Genomic DNA, 17585 nt, shown 5'->3' with positions numbered 1-17585 from the left:
TGATAGAGACGGCGTCAGGCCCACACCACGGTTGTCCCCCCTCGTCATAGCCCCAAAGCCATAGCAGCCGGGAGCCATTCGGCTCTGCATTGACATGCGCTTGCCAAATAGAGCCATGAAGAGAGAACGCCATCTCACGCCCATGATGGACGACATCGTGGCTGACCTGAACGGCGCAAAGTGGTTCACCAAACTGAACTTCAATGCGGGGCATCATCAGCTGGAACTCCACCCCGAAAGTAGAAATATCACGACGTTCTCCACCCACGTAGGGTTATGGCGCTACAAGAAGCTGAGCCTTGACATCTCCTCAGCTGTGGAGGTGTTCCAGAATGCAATAAGAGAAACTCTCACAGGATTGCAAGACGTAATAAACTTAAGTGGCAACATCCTGGTATTTTCCAAGACGCTAGAGGAACACCACGTACACCTCCAAGCTACCCTGCAACGACTTGCAGACAACGGACTCACCCTATACAGAGCCAAGTGCTTGTTCTACCAGGAGTCGGTAGACTTCTTCAGGTTCTCAAGAGAAGGATTGTGAGTAGACCCGAAAAAATGGAAGGCCATATGGGCTGCCTGGGGATGGCCACATACTAGGGCCGGTTCATTCCCAACCTGGCGTCTCTATCCGAGCCACTCCGTGCCCTCACAAAGTCATGGCCTACTTTCGCCCACATCGGCGCACAGAAGTCGTAATGGATGCCAGCCCCATAGGACTGAGAACAGTCCTGATGCAAGAGACCGAGGCCAAAGAATGGGTCCCTACTGCATATGCCAGCAGGGCATTGACTGCTACAGATATGCAGTATGCACAAATAGAGCGTGAAGACCTAGCCATCAAGTGGGCATGTCAGCACTTCCATTTGTATCTGTACGGACACGAATTCAGAGTGGTCACCGACCTCAAGCCGCTCGTCCTGCTCTTCGCCGGCACTTCCCGACTTGCTCCACCCCAGATCGACAGGTGGGCAGTGCAGCTGCAAACGTACCGCTTTGAGGTGATCTTCCGGCGCAGGGCCGACAACCCTGCCGACATCCTGTCACGTCACCCCGGCCTGGCCAAACCACTTCATGCACCAACAGATGAAGACTACACCGTGAGTTTGTTTGAATGGTCTCTCTCGAAGCGTGTCCAGCCGCTCCCACGCTCGAAGACATCGGAAAAGAAACAGAACTGGATGAATGCCTCATCAAGGTCAAGACAACATTAAACAACCAGAACCGGCACCACTTCCTGGACGGGGTCAGCTCCCTCACTGCAGAAGAACAACTCTTCCGACAGCAGGTGTGGAGAGTGCAAAGCGAGCTCAGCGTAGGCCTCCATGGAGTGGTCTTGCGGGGAACCAAACTCGTGATTCCGAGGAGCCTGCAAAAAGGAGGTAGTCCGTCTAGCACACCAAGGCCACCAAGGTATCTCGAAAACCAAGGCCAGACTTAGAAGCAAAGTCTGGTTCCTCGGAATGGATGCCGCTGTCGAGGAAGCTATACATACCTGTCACTCCTGCAACATCACCGGTGGCGACCCTGCACCTCATCCGGTAATCACTGAAGACCTGGGTCTGGAACCGTGGTCCAAACTAAGCATCGACTTTTGGTCCTTCCCCGATGGGCGGAACACGCTGGTGCTGGTCCACTCCCACTCGAAGTTCCCAATGGTGAAGGTGGTATCGTCAAGGAGTTTCACCACGTCAAGACAGCGTTGGAGCGCATCTTTTCCATGATGGGACTGCCAGAAGAGATCAAATCCAACAACGGGCCACCGTTTCAAGGCAGAGACTTTCAAGAATACCTGGCCTCCAGAGGCATCCGACACCGGAAGATCACGCCACAATGGCCCCAGGCGAATGGGGAGGTGGAGCGGTTTATGCGTACCATGAACCGAGCTCTCAGAATCGGGGTCGAGAAGGGAGAAAACGCCGAACAGTGCCTCTCGCAGTTCCTCGGAGCCTATCGTCAAACCCCACATTGCACCACCCAGTGTGCCCCAGCCCACCTCGTGTTCAGGAGAGCGCCAAGAGACTGCGTTCCTGCGGACTCTTCGTTGAACCCCCCACGCTGGATCAAGGTGCAGCCCAAGCATACAGAAAAGTGTCCAATGACAAAGCGAGCCAGGCTTGAAGAGCACAGTCTATGTGCATCCAGGTTGGAGACCAAGTTGTGGTAAAGGACCGTCACCCTAACTGGAAATATCGCACCCTATATGAGCCGGAAGTGTGGGAGGTTGTCAATGTCCGGGGCACCATGGTATCGGCCATGCGAGGAACACGTGTGGTCACAAGGAACACCTCCTGGTTCAAGAAGATCCCAGAGAGAATGCCACCTACCGACCAAGTCATGGATGAATCGGAAGGCGAAGATGGGGCTGCACCCGCAGATGACTCACCGGGCAAATGCGGAGCCGGTACAGCATCAAGCCGGAAGAGAAGTGGAAGCAGCAGAAGAGCCGACGGGCCATGCAACTGGATTCCTCGAGTGAGAAAAAGACATAGAAGGGTTGGAAGCCAAGGGAGAACTCCCTGAGCCAGAAGTATGGTCTCTGGCCGAACCCAACCCCCAGCCAGAGACTGAGAGATTTTGCATGGTGCTAAGAAGGACAGAACAACCGCCCGAAAGGGTCCCTGTATCTAAAAGATTGGAGGGATGTAGTGACGGAGCCACTCGGCCCGTTCATGTACGCTGGTCACGCACCCACGCACCCCGAGGGCATAAATAAAGTGTCTCAGGACCGCTCGGGTCTTGGCCCAGAGATAACATCTGAGAGTGTGTCATCCTTTGATGTGGCCCAAGCCTGCGGCCTAGTATAGTGATTACCCGTGTCCGGATACTGGCCGACATCACATACCCTAACACCAACAATCATTTCACACTTTACATTTTAAGCCTGGGACTGTGCTCAAAACTATAAAATGGCGGCCATAGTTTACCTGTCAAGTTGAGGCCAGTCAATCACGACATAGCTATTGGCACAGTGATTTGTGAAACATCGCAGTAGATCTGCAGATGGCGTGTGCCTAGATATACAGTTTTAATTTTAATTTAATAAAACCGTAAGTGCTGAATGGATTTACACCAAATCACAAAAAGGTTCTTTGTGAACCAAGAGCTAGCTGTCTGGCTATTTGGTGTAATTCCGTTTAGCGGAAATAAATGCATTGTAAAACAATACATTCAAAGATGGAGCTGTCGTGTAACTCAAAATGGTCAGTCCTATTTTTATGTTAATTAAAAAAGGAAGCACATGATTTGTTTAGATAACCAATCACACGATGCGATCAGCGTCGTCACCAAGGTGTTCACACACTGATCTGAAATGCGTTTATGTCTCTTCCGAGAAAATGAAAATCTAGTGGACTTACACTCAGTATTGGAGTGCTCACGCAGCGAAGCGCTGCCAACGAGCAGCACCATCCCGAAATTAATTAAAAATATGTATGATCCTCATATAAAGGATCCTTTCTATGATTATTATCGGGCATACATTATGAATTCTCAAAGCTGAGTTTCAAAAAGATGATTCAGATAATTGCATGTTTTGTCATAGTGTTGGAGACCCCTTCACACCTTTTTTTGGATATCAAATGCTCATGAGGGAATAATATTATACCACCAGAAATGATAATATAGCTTGCCACACCACTCTGAAACTGTGTAAAAATGAAAACTTTGCAGTACCAGACAGACACCAAGTTTATGATCCACCCACCATTGCAGACAGGAATGATGAGACAAAATCAAGTGTCATGCTAATGCCAGTAGATTGCTGCTACAAAGTCAAGTATTGTAGTGCGACAGAAACGTTCAAAAGTGGCTTTGGTCATACAGGTTCCAGTCCCACTAAATGCTTCGCATCAGAATGTACACATCGACTAAATACGTACAGATGCTATCTGGGATTAACAAAATGTGAAAATAGCGACAGAAATATCTGCAGTCATTGCAGCTCCACTGGCTTAAATCCGTAAAGGTTTAAAGGAGAACCTGCAACAAGTTTGAGAGACTGAAATTGGCATTATTCACATATGGCCTGAGTCCAGAGTAGGGTTCATTCATGTCATGCAAGCAAAACAAATCCCTGCTCGGAGGCACAAATTACTGAGCTAACTATCAAAAAGGTGTTTTGTGCAAAGTCTGATTGATGTACGCCATGCACAAAAAACCCTAAACCAGTTTATGAATTACACTAGAAAGTGATAGTTGTCGATATGCAAATCTTCCTGCCTCCTAAAAGTTCTGTGTCCAATTCCGATGGAACATATCATTTCTTATTAGCATCTTTCCTTCCTAGCTCAAGTGCTTATGTTTCTTGTTTTGATTTGCTTATCATTCAAATATCCACCTGTGCTTCTATGTTTTCACTCTTTAGTGTAAATTTCATACAGTACTTCTTGCCCATATGAAGTAGTTTGCATTTTGAATATGTCTAACTCTATGCAAATTTAGGGTGCTGTGCCCTGAGGCAAGCAAAACATGAGCGCTGTCCCAGGCCTTAACATCCAATCAAATGGCCACTATTATTACCCTCCAATCCCAAAATCAAGATCTGAGAGATATTTTTAGAGTCTTACCTCTTTTCTTCATGGTCCCGGACTCGATGGAGCGTAGTAATATTACAGCTAAAGTAACAGTCACCCACTTCATGGCTGTGGTTTGTTTTGGAAATGGGTAAGAAAGGCTTATCAAAACAAAGAGAAGGGATTTATTTTATGCTATTTCAAGGTACAACCCTGTGAATGATTTACTATTCCAAGCCTGATTAAATATTACCCCTCTGGAAGTTACCAAATGTAAAAACAAATCTTGGCGTGACATTTGTATACTAGATCTCCTCACCTTTAACCTTTAGTCCCAGACTGTTTGCAAATCCTTTTATCACATAACAAATACAGGAACTTGAAAAATAGTCAACTTGCCTTTATTCTCACCTTTGCTCTGTGAAACACGTATAATATTAAAATATGTATTTATTGCAGAAGTCATCAAATGGTGAAAGGTTTCACAATGGCAGAATTTAAAAGCTCCAACAAATTGTAACTGTACAACTATTTCCAGGATCTGCAGTTTTGTAACCTGTTTACAAGCCAACTCTTAAAGGCTGCCTCCATTAGAAGAACATAATGTTGCAGCATGGTCAATCGTCCTGCATGTAAGCCCATTCCATAGTTAAATGGAGAATACCCTTGTAGACCTGATTAATTACAGAACAACCTATTTTGATCACAAGCACTATTGCCCATAACATTATACCATCAGCACATGTGCCGAATTGAGGAGCCCTCTTGCTGTCTCTGAAAGAACGCACTGTAATTCCACAAATTAATGCTGCAGACAACACAAAGCTTTAATTGGTACGCTATTTTTCAGAGAAGAATGGGCATATTCATGAGAACTTTGCATCCTGTTTGCACTGTGCAATGTGGTACATGCGTGACACAAACCTCGAAGTCAAATGTATGAAGTCATGCAAAGCCAATTTGTGTGGTTTTAAATGGCTTAAAAAATCTGGAGTAATACAACGCAGTGCCAAGCGTTGCGTTGGCTTACTCTGTGCAAGGGAGACATTCCATGGACATTGCATAGGGTGCTCCCGTACCATTCCCATGTTTTTTGACACAATGCCATATTTACAAGACCTTTATTTCTCCTTGTTTTTCCTCTATCTATGTATGCTGCATTCTAAAGCACACATAGAAAGAGGAAAAAGCCTCAGGGGATTGTTGAGCAGGTAGGCGCACCATCCTGCACAAAAAAAATCTTGCCTACAACACAGGCACCCTTGAACCATGGTGCAAGGGTGCCTGCATGGGTGCCTGCATTGGTGCCAGGCTACCGAAATGGAGCCGGCACAGGGGGAAAAGACAGGAATGTGCCATATTGGATAATTACAGCCATTCCTGCCCTTTCCCTGTGATGTTGGACAATGCAGCAAGGTGACTTGCTGCGCTGCCCTGGGCTGCAAATTTCATAGATATGCCCTGTAATGTGTAGAACACATGCACCAACTCACAGAGTTCCACTATACGTCTGTGCGCTATAGAGATATTTGGCTTAAAAATTGGTAGACAGCTCCCTTATGTGCACATATGAAGAATGGGATTTGTATATAGTCCTTGACATTCTCGGTACCTTATTCACACACACACACATGCACACAGGCTCTCATTTATATATGGTAACACAGACGTGCCCTCAGAGATACACAGTATAAATGTAGATGTGCCAACTGTAATATGCTATTTATTACCACTCAGTAGACTGAATCAGTGTCAGAACAGTAAATTAAGCCTTAGGTAAATCATGATGCCCCTTCCTCAACAACCAGTAATTTGTGTATGGTGGTGTACTTGGTGGCAAATGGTGGTTGGTGTGTTCTTGTAGATGGTGGTGTATAATGGAAGATGTGCCCCTACTGTTGCTCCATGTGTCTCCTGCATCTACTGCCCTCTCTAGACTCTATGTAGGAACCTTCTCCCATATGCTCATGTTGCTCCTTGCCCTGACATTCCAGCATTCTGTGTGCCCCTCTGCCCCTTTCCAGACCATTTGTAGCTCCCACTTGCCATGGATTCTGCCTGTGTGCTTCCTACAGCTTCCCAAGGTCTCTCCTGCTACCTTGTAGCCTCTCTGTATGTACCTCAAAGTCCCACTATGCATCCCGACCACTTGCAGCTCCCTCACTTGTCCCCAGTCCCACTTCTACTCTAATGGGCTAACCTACCCTGCAGCAGCATCTTTATATCCCTGCAACTCCCTGTTGTCCTAGACTCAGCTCTTCCTCACCCCTCCAGGCTAACTCTGTCTTGCTCTGTATGCCCTCTGTGCTTCTAGCCTGCCCCGGAGCCCCTCTATTGTATGCTTACCAGTGACAGCCATCTTTGATGCTGACTATAGGATTTCCACTTGGTGCACACTGTTTTTGCTAGGCAATCAAAGTGATTTGTTATGCAGCCAAGATCTTGCTATCTAAAAACCATGACAAATTGAGGAGATTTGTTTACATTGACGCCTCACATTCTGGAATCCATCACTATGTTCAGAGAAGTATGCAAAGAATGCAGTTGTTTTGAAGAACTGACTTTTATCATTTATTTTCAGAGACTATTCCACATGATTAGTTGTGAACGAGATACGAGACACTGACTATAATGTAAATGGATTTCTAAACTATTTTTCTCAGGGCATTTGGATCAATATTACGTCAAGTTAACTGACAGGATTTAAACCTCAAGACGTTCATAATTTTGTAAGATGTCATGGGCCTGATTCACAAAGGTAACTTACACTTTTGAGTAATTTACATTTTAGGATATTGTTAGAAATGCTGTTTCAGGTTGGCTAGGGTTGCACCTAAGCCAGGCAGAACCTACCTCTCTAGTCAGGGTAAGTAAGTTACACACAAAGATAACCTGTGCTCACCCCCTTGGTTGCTTGGCAAGAGCAGTCAGGCTTATCCCAGAGGCAATGTGTAAAGTATTTGCACACACACACACACACACACACACACACACACACACACACAGTAACAGTGAAAATACCACAAAAGTACTCCACACCAGTTTAGAAGCTTAGCCAATATTTATTTGAATAAATCAGCAAAAAGCCAACATACACAAATCAAGATATCCCTCTTGAAAGAATCAATCAGGTACAGCTTTTAAGAAATCAAAAATAGCTCCAACCAGGGCTATTTGGTCCATGTCTAGTGGTGGCGGGTGAATTTTCAAAGTGGTGTGGCGTAAAAGTATGAGACAAGTTCAAAATATCAAGTGAAGCAAGTGAGCTTGACTAACATAAGGGCGTTGGCCTCCAAGAAAAGTTTGAGGAACAGAGGGTCAAATGATGCATTTTAAAGTAAATTTTTGGAGAGAAAACAATCAGGATATTCCTCATAGCCATTAAGCAATAACAAACACATTTTGCCCTTTTTAGGGTGTGATGAAGAGAGAAGGGAAGCTTGGAGAGAAGGGCAGTAGAGAGGTGGTGAACAGCACATACAATTAGGAGTACACAAATAGCAGAAAGCATCAACTCCCACTAGTATAAAAATAATCCCTTTAAAATATACATAAAGGCCTGACCTCTTGTCAAATTTACCACACGTTCGCACCTCACTTCAGGGCACATCCATTACCAGAGGTATTCAGGTTTGCTTGAGAGCGGGGCTTTGTCTAAGAAAACGTAAGATAAGCTTTAGAAGAAACATAACAAGTGCATTCCCTAATGTTCAGTATAGGTGGGCGAGGCACTTAAAGCTTGAGCCAGGCTCACGCCAGACACTCAATCCCAAACCGAGCTGAGGTTTACTGTGGCTTCTGCCTAGCTCCCACCTGCTGACTTAATGCACAAGAATTAAAAATAAAGCAGTCACGCTTAATGTAAGAAAAAAAAAAATAAAGAGACAATTGTAGATACACATGTTGTGGATGAATTACACAGCATGATACTAGAAAACCTGGACTCAACCCTGGCTTCCCCTTTTGATCAAATTATGTGATCAGAGACTTAAAATGTATTTCAAAGTCTCTCACTTTTCTTCAGTATCACACGTCAAAGCACATTTAAATATATGAGTCTGGATATGTGCTGCACAAAACCCTCTAGTTTATTATAACAATCTAGGCCGCACTTGACAACTGACTTGCCTGTTAGTGCTTAGATTCTAAATGAAATCTTTAAAACGAATCACTTTTATTAAACGCCTCTCAATGTTGTGATATAATTTCATGTACTGAGGAAACACGTTTTCCTTGTTATCATATGAAATACCCCACTTTGAATTCAGAGGAGTCTTTATCGTGATTTTACGTGCTATGTGCTCTGCTGCTTGATTTACATGGAAACAGTTTTTTAAGAATTAGGGCTCTGCTCTTACAGCCAGATTCATCAAGCCGAAATCGGCTCGCAAAGGGCCAGATTCTGAGAATCTGGCCATTTGCAAGCGCTATTTTTGCATTTGGGATTCATCATCCCAAATGCAAAAACCGCAATTATAGAAATTACTAAATTGCGAATAATTGCATTTAAGGAATCCGAACCATTTTAAAATTGCGAATTCGCAATCTGGGGCCGCTATTTACCGCAAAGTCTAACTACGTGGTAAATAGTGAAAACTTAGAAAAATGCACTTCAGTGCATTTTTCTAAGTTGTATGTTACACACACACATGTCCTTTGGACATGTGTGTGCGCAACACCAGTGTACCTTACCATTTCAGGGGTGCTACAGGGTGTCCTTTGGACACCCTGGCACCCTTGAATTCGCTTCCTTATTTTGAGATTCAGTAATTGCTAATCGCAAATAAGGAATGACTCCCCATTCATTCCTAAGGGCCTTTAAAGCTTACTTTAAATAGAGAAGCTGCATACACAGTAATTCTTCCAGAGTTTGATAAAACACCAAGCAACAACCGGGTGCTCATAAGGAGGGCTCTTCTGGCAGCTAATGTCTTGATTGTAGGTGCTGGTTGATAAATAAACAGGTAACTAATTATCAGCAGACCTGCTGCATGCTGATTATTCCCAAAATTGGAGCTGCACAGCCGCTCTCTCCTGCAGCCCATGCCTCCAGCTTCCATTATCCAATTAGGGAGCATAAAGAGTAGTCAGGATGCAGAGGGAGTGGTTCAATTGTTGTACCCACTGCACAGCCTCTTGCACCTGTATGCATAATGCTCTGCTGACCCCGCCCTGGACCACAGCATAAACGCCCTATTAAAATCTAGCCTCTGCCGCATTGTGTGGCCACACCTACCACAAGGCTGACATCACTCTACTCGCTTGGGCCTCGAGAGAGAGAGCAATAATCCTAGCCCAGCCAGCACATGCGCAGGAGGACTCTGACATCACCCACGTCCTCCAAAAAACGAAATTTGGTTATACCGGAACACAAAGTAGGAAGCACATTTTTGAAGTTGTTTCATGGTGTTCATTGTCCCTTTTACACCAGCCGCCACTGTCCATGTCCATGAGTCCATAAAGACAGTCCAACCTTGAAACGAGAAGGCCAGTTACGGAGTCTGGCAGACCCCACTACAGTACCTTGGAGGTGTTGTGAAAAACAAAGACGATGCAAACCACAGGAGAGGGGAGGCAACACGGAGGCCTGTTCGATGTGGGTTCCTTACTGTTGCAGGGGAGGTTAGGCTGCGGTGGTGGGCACAATGCCTCAGTTCGTCACTGTGGAGCTGCATTAATGCGGTGTTGGAGCCATTAGGCTAAGGCTTCAAGGTGTCGTTCAGAACCGCTGGTGTTGGCTGGGCCGAGGCTGCGGTGTAAGTCAGGGTGGTGCATTGTGCTCTTCACAAGTGATGCCCTCAGCTCCAGTCCAGGCAGAGGCATGACAATGATGCTGGAGCACTGGCATCGGTGAAGTTGAGTCTGCAGTGTAAGTTGGGGTGGAGCGTTGTGCCCTTCATGAGCAGTGCCCTAGGCTCCGGTGCAGGCAGCATCCTCAATGATAAAGACGGAGTTCATAAGTTGCTGTCGTCAGCAACCAGGGCTGCGGGGCAAGTCAGGTGGTGCATTATGTCTTCTACAGTGTTGCCCTTGGCTCCGGTGCAGGCAACGGCGTTAATGACAACATCGGGGTCACTTTTTTTGAGTTCCAGCACAAAGCACTTGACTCCAAGGGCCCAGGAACTGGATTTGGCACAACTTGGCAAGACAGGACACTCAACAGAAGAGTCCAAGTGGTGTTAGCAAGAACAGGTGAAGTCTGCGATGACCCTGGGACTCCTTGACAGGAGGAAAACTCAACTCAAGTCCTTAGAGAATCTTGGAAGCAGAATGTAGAAAGCAAAGTCCAGTCCTTTCACTCCCAGGATAGAAGCAGTAAGCAGCAGGCAAACACAGAAAAGCAAACAGCAAAGTGGAAATCCCTCCTGACAGCTTATCCAGCTCTTCTTCTTGACATACTGTCCTCAATCCAGAGAGTGGAGTGTGGTAGAGTAGAGTGGCGCACAGTGTAGGGGCGTATATAGTGGAATAGCGCATATTTAAATGGGTTAGAGAGGAGTGGCATACAGTAGAAAATCATACAGTGGAGTGGAAAAAAGTGGAGTGGTGAAGAGTGGACTGGTGTAGAGTGCAGTAGCGTACAGTGGATTAGTGTAGAGGGCAGTGGCATAGAATGGAATAGCGTATAGTGGAGTTTGTGATTGGCTAACAGCTGTGTTGCTAACTGTAAAAGGCAGGCATGTTTCTGCACCCTTTGTCTGCGTTCTGCATTCTGCACACTGCGTTCACAGTTAGGGTCTTAGATCTGGGTGAGTAGTAGGTTTATTTGTTGCTCCCTACCTATTACCACTTCATTACATTTTTAATAGGTATAGAAATGTATTTACACTGTTCTATAATGAATTGGCGGTTCATTATGAGAGAGAAATCCAGTATGATGCCGAGGTTACGAGAGTGGTACGTCGGTGTGGGAGGGGATCCCATAGTGGCGAGCCATCAAGAGTCATTCTAGGTTGAGTACTTCAGTCTAGTAATAGTTGAGCTTGAGGCAGCTGTCTTTCATCCAGGTGGCAACAGCCTTCATTCTGCTGTGTTTGTTGGTTCTGGTGGTTGTGGGTTCGTTGGTGAGGAAGAGGATCACCCTGTTTTCCTGACCGAGAGCTGTGAAGTTAGATGCTGTAGGTACTTGCCAATGCTAATCAGTGTGCAAGTACAGATGTTCCCTGTATAAATTGTAGTGGTGTTTGGTTGTCTCTGATTAGTATGTTTGCCTTACTAGGAACATCCCTAAGTGATGTGCACTGTGTGCGCCAGAGCTAGTACTAAAGAAATGCACAGAGAGGGAACACAGGTCTTCAGTGTAGGGCCTGCGCACATTGTGCTAAATTAGCATGTTCTCCTGAGAAGTGCTACCACTTGTCAGGCCTTACTTTCCCTTTTGCATACACATGGGGCACCCCTGTAGGACATTTTGGGTTACCCCTAGGCAGAGTGAAGTGTAGGTAAAAGGCAGGACCTGTGCCAGTGTGGGTGCTAGGCCCTGACAGTGGAAAATGCTCCATTTCGTTTCCCTGGTGAAAGGCCATCTGCCCATGAGACAGAATGAGGGAGGCTGGGTGTAGTATTGTTATCCTAGTTTCCCAAGAATTGGAAATGGAACAGTGACGTTTGGTATGTCTGAACTCACAGCGCCATAATGCATCTTTTTAGGTAGATGGTTTTGTTTGCTGTGTGTCCAGAAGCCGCTGTTTCAGAAAATAGCCAAGTTTGTGCTTTAGACCTTTTAGCGTGCCTCAACAGAATGTGAATTGCCTGCCTGTATCTGGGAGAGGTGAGTAAGGCTGAGGTCTTGCCTCAGGGGAGGGGTGGAGATGGCACCAGGCTGCCCTGCACCTGGACGAGGAGAAGGAGAGGCTTTGCGAGCTGAAGAGGCCTGGTTCAGTGCCATAAAACAATAGACCCATCTCCCTATGAGTGATTAAAGATCCAGGCCCCCAGTATCAAAGAGAGGATGGTGACACTGGGGGGGAGATACGCAAGACTGATTTAAGGAGGGGTAGGGGACCCCTGAGCACAAGGAAACTTCAAAGACAATGAGGGGTATAACTGTATGAACTGTAACCCAAAGACTTTGGTTTCTGTCATGTTGATGATGTCATATAGAGACAACCGTCTTGGTATCATTCAGAGCAGTGCTGGGAGTGCTTTGAAGATGCCATGGACTGGTCGAGCCTCTGGCGGCTTTGATCTGTCTGTGATCGGGAAGAAAACCTCTCTCTCAATGAGAGTTGCTGAATAGGCTGCGGGAGACACTTGACCCTTGCTTCGTGTTCTGAAGCTTGTGGGCAGTTTGTAGCTCTTGACTAAGGAGAGACTGAAGAGGCGCTGCAGTGGGTCGTGCCCCCCCTTCTTCCTGAGCAGCACTTTGCTGTGTGCTGCATCCTGTACCTTAAGGGCCCGAGCTGAGCTGGCTCCCTGTTCGGAAACATAGGAACATAACATTTTCCAGAAAGTCTCAAGTGGCGCGGTGGTGGGACTGTGTCATGGCAGCCTGAGACCTAGAAAAGGGTGCCTAAGGTGATCGTTGGCACCCAGAGTGAATCAAGACTGACGCACAGGGTGCATTTCTTGGTGTGGCTACAGTTGTTGGAGCACCTGTGGAGTGTGGGCATCGTGGAAGAGAGCCCAGACTCAGGAAGCACAGGGGGTGCATGTCGCAGTGCCGGGACATCGTGGGCACTAAGGAGGAGTGAGTCTCCGACATGTGGATCGGCTCGTGATGGAGAGGTAAGACTCAGACGTGCAGTGTGCATGTCGTGGGTGTTAGTGGAGAGCGCTGGAAGACTGGGTGCACCAGGTGACATAGTGAGTCTCGGACGTGCCAGGGGTGCGTGTCAAAGTTGCCACCGAAGGTACTAGTGAGGAGTACCAGGGAGGGGTGAGCACCAGGGAATGAAGAAGTCCTAACAACGCTGGAGAGGAGGGCCAAGTGATCAGGCCCTCGAAGGCAAAGTGAGGTAGCACCAGTGTCGTGTGGAAGGCTTCATGGAAGGAGTTTGTGCTGAACTTTGGCGGCCCGGATCGGCAGCCCCGCAGGAGCTGAACTACCGTCCGGAATGCACCTTCCCCGTAGTGACAAGGTTCTGGAGTAAGGCCAAGCAGCTGCGGCAGGAGACGAGAGTGGGGTCGCGCCCCCTCAGGTAAAGTGGATCATCACTTGGGGTGGGGTGCGGGCCCAGAGGGACACTCACTCGGCCTCTCACTGCTGGCAGCTGTGTACACCTGTTGCTCTGGCCCAGATCTCGGTCCCTGCTGGTCCCAGATTGGACAGTACAGGGCCCGGACTGGGACTTGGGTTTCATCATTGATCCGTGTTGGGGGCAACCGGTCACACACTTCTAAAACAGTCGTATAACACTTTGCATTTTGGTGATAACAAATTCAGGGGTTAGTGTGCTACTCACTACGCTATGTTTCCCTTGCAGGATACAGGATCATAGCATAGCGCACTGCATTGATTGTTTACTGTACTGTACTGAATTGCAGTGTGACGCATTACCTTATTCCTTCCAATGCTGGTAGTGATAAGCATTGCATTGTTTTTCTATAGCACTGTACGTAATTGCCGCGTGACGCATTGCTGTATTCCTTCCTTGAACAGGGCATGCAGGTAGCGAACCGAGTTGCATTATCTGGTGTTGACTCAGTACATGGTCTTGACGCATTGCATTGTTTCACTGTGGTACTGTGCAGGAACCCATTGTTAAGTAGTGCAGAATTCCTTGTATTTTGCAACATGTGTGAATCTAGAGATACGAAATACCTAACCTGTTGAGAACGGTTAAAAGTCAATGTAACTGGTGGTTAGAAGCGGTGGTTGGGGATTAGTACCGCCCAGCCCACGGAAACAATATCACCCAGTGTATATATGTGGGAGTCGGTTTTTCGGTCTCGTCATTATGCGGACCTCTCTGCTTAATTGCAGCTTCTAGAGACTTTGGGGCAGCGTTTCAGTTTGCTGACATTTTGCGACCTGTTTATCCACTACTGTTGATTCAACACCGTTTCTTCACCTGACCCTACTTTAATCTCATCAATTTTGAGTTTAAATATCGAACTCTAATTTTGACATCAAAGGCATTACATTGCGGTTCCTGCCTCTAAAGTCACATTTTATCATACAGACAAAACCTCGACGCATATTGATCAATTTTGTTTGCTAAGCCTTGAGAAAGTCATGGTACCGACTGTTGGTACTGACGAAACACGTGTCGGCTATTTTTGTTGATTCTACATTTATTTCATGACGCAACTTCAAATAAAGAGAATCAAAAACATTAACTTTCTGCTCTGTTATTCTGTCTAATAATGAAGACTCCGTGACATTTGGAATTGGACTGATATGCTTATGTACTGTGACTAATAAGTCAATGAATCTTATTGGTTCCTAAGGATTGTGCTCTTCTTAACCCCTCCTTTGTAGCTATATATGTGGGAGTTGTATCGTGTGGTCATTTCGTATATATTTTTATATAAAGTATACTTGTTTTATACAAACTCGTGTGGAGTCCATTTGTGGTGACATCTTTGGGATTGCTGTGGGCGTGGTTGCACATACTGAACACTCGTGCCTTGGAGATAAGCCTGGCTGCTCGTGTCAAGCTACTAAGGGGGTGAGCAGGTCTGTCTCGAACGGTGTCCTTTCTTGGACTAACATGGGAGCGGGGAAGTCCGGGTCGCGCACTTGACCTCAACCGTGCGCGCAGGGAATTCTGGCTTCTAACAACGTGGTTTTGTATTTAATGGAACATAACACAACTGAGCCTCATTACATCATCTCCTTTACTTTCTATGGGAAGACTGAGAAAGCTAGGGCCCTCTGCATCACGTACCACGGACACTTTTATTAAAAACTCCAGAATCTTCACTGTATTTTCTAAAATAGAAGAGTCATTGCCCTCTATCTTCAAAGCTTCCTCTTCTTTAACCCCTTCCACATGGGGCTAATTCCCCTACGGTGCAGGGGGAGCACGGCGCCATGGTACTCATGACGAGTCCAGCTCGCCATGCTGCACAGTGGAGCTGTGCTCATGATGAGCTGGACTCGTCATAACTCCGCCCACTCCTTCAGAATGTCCGCACAGGTGGGAAATTCACAGCGCGTGGAAGCGCCGCGGCAGTTATGACGAGCTCAGTTCATCATGAGCACAGCTCCACAGTGTCTCATGATGAGATAAGCATCAAAGGGGTTAAACACAGGTGCTTCTGCTGCTGGAAATGTCACTACCAAAAGACTGAAGAAGGATCCACCTTCTCCACCAAAACCATCTTCTCTTGTATCTTTAGATACACTATTGGAGGAGATACAGGCGCTTCGTCCCTTTATGGAAGATATGTCTACCAAACTGCAATTCTTAATAGAAAATAGGTCTCCAATGAATGAACGCCTTACTACGGTAGAGCACAGTGTTTCATCCTTTGCTCATACAAATGAGAGAGTTAACACTCTTCAATCTCAGATTTAATCGCTGCAGCAACAGGTTGAGGATTTGGAAAATAGAAATAGAAGAAATAATCTACATATTTATAGCCTACCGGAAGGCTCAGATGGCCCACGCCCCTTATCTTTCTTCAAATCCTTACTCCCTAAGCTATTGCACCTACCTGAAGGAACTTTGCTCAACATACAACACGCTCAGGGGCGTGGCTAGGCGCGCAATGAGGACAGCAGCACCCGGGTAGAGCTCCGCGCTGAGCTTCCCCTTCCCCGGGCTAATTATCCGATATTTATCATCGGAACCGCCTGACACTGCAGGCCGACCACCAACCAGCCATTCTCGGCATTCTGGCCGACTTTCGCTTTTGAGGACCACCACCAAAGCACCGGACTTTCCTGAGGCTCCCTGGCGGGACTCGTTGCCATGCGACCGGCGAGGGCATCTACGAGAGGCCGGGGACTGGGCCGTGCGTCTGGGCCTCGCCATGCGGCCTGCGACCCGGACTCGCCTGCATCTGCTCTTAACGAGACACGGACCTCGGGGCCCCCCCGGACAGTTCGATCCCTGCACCCCCCTCCCCCCCCGCTGGAGTGGAGCCGCGCGCAGTTGCCTGGCGAGACGCGGTGGCATCGCAGGTGAGCTGGGAGTCCTGCACTGACGGTGGCCCGGGCCAGAGCCGTAGATGCCGAGCTGTCTGCTCGCGCGCTGCGCGGCGGATCGACTGGGGAGATCCTGAAGCCGCTCGGTGGGCAGAGGCGACAGCGGAGGCCCGAGGCGGAGGCCCACTGACTGGGTGAGGCCCGGGGCGGCGGCCGCGCACCAGCCCTTGGACCCGAGGACTGCCTGGGTTCGCTGGCGGCTGCCTCTCTTCCCCACAATGGAACAGTCACAGGGGACCTGGCCTGTCGGTACCCGGCGGAGCGCTGCAATGAGGCGGACGGCACCCGGATTTGTGGTGCGGTCTGCGGGCCGACTGCCCGAACACCTGCGGAGTCGCAGCCGGAGCTCATAGAGCAGACCGAGGGCAGAGGTAAGAGGGCCCCACCTGCCTGATACAGAGAGAAGGCTACGACCCCCCTCCTACTGGCACTCCCTCCACTGGCGAACTCGGTGCCGCTCAGAGGAGCTGATCTTCACGGCAAACAGCACACACCGGCTGTGCCCACGTGCTGACAGTGCTCATACCCCACCGGACCCAACGCCCCCTCGCTGGACGACTTGCGTGGGGGGGAGCACTGCTGGATTGGTGCCCCCCGCTTCCCCCTCTAGATCCTTGTGCAACAGGCAGACCCGCGAGGCACAGTGCCGGCTGGTTGTAGGACTTCGAGGCACGGCCCCAACTTTAAGGAAGCGGGGGACTGCATGGGGCGGACATTGTGGGCCCGGAACGATTGCAGAACCGAACACTCTTTTGGGGCCACTGAGCCACAGCTGCACCACTCTACACAGTCAGTGGACAGTAAACATTAGCCGCAGTTTGATAACCCCGGACTCCCAGGCAACCACGAGCCGTAGGCTGACCCCCCCCCCCACTGGCCTAGAGAGGACCTGAGGCCCCTGCACCTGTGGGATCAAGCTCACCTGAAGGCTCGGCTAACAGCGCGAATTGCACAACACCCGGGATTAGGATTAG

At 48.0% G+C, this 17585-nt stretch overlaps 1 protein-coding gene and 1 long non-coding RNA gene across 4 annotated transcripts in view; one reads left to right on the top strand and one right to left on the bottom strand.

The window, feature by feature from the left end:
- Positions 1 to 4698, bottom strand: part of LOC144818526 (serum albumin-like) — a 510759-nt gene extending 506061 nt beyond the window's left edge. Inside the window, exon 1 of one of the 2 annotated variants that reach the window (XM_078676035.1) lies at positions 4569 to 4698. In XM_078676035.1, the coding sequence (XP_078532161.1) occupies positions 4569 to 4641 (73 nt within the window). In that variant the 5' untranslated portion in view covers positions 4642 to 4698. The remainder of the gene's footprint in view (positions 1 to 4568) is intronic. The other variant, XM_078676036.1, reaches the window with a different exon arrangement.
- A 2474-nt stretch (positions 4699 to 7172) lies between these two features.
- Positions 7173 to 17585, top strand: part of LOC144819647 (uncharacterized) — a 76034-nt gene continuing 65621 nt past the window's right edge. For both annotated transcript variants that reach the window (XR_013607495.1, XR_013607494.1), the window contains exon 1: positions 7173 to 7272. This is a non-coding gene — a long non-coding RNA (uncharacterized LOC144819647). The remainder of the gene's footprint in view (positions 7273 to 17585) is intronic.

The sequence above is a fragment of the Lissotriton helveticus genome, chromosome 2_1 (assembly GCF_964261635.1).
Source record: "Lissotriton helveticus chromosome 2_1, aLisHel1.1, whole genome shotgun sequence".
NCBI lineage: Eukaryota > Metazoa > Chordata > Amphibia > Caudata > Salamandridae > Lissotriton > Lissotriton helveticus.
This window is presented reverse-complemented; position numbering and strand designations above follow the sequence as displayed.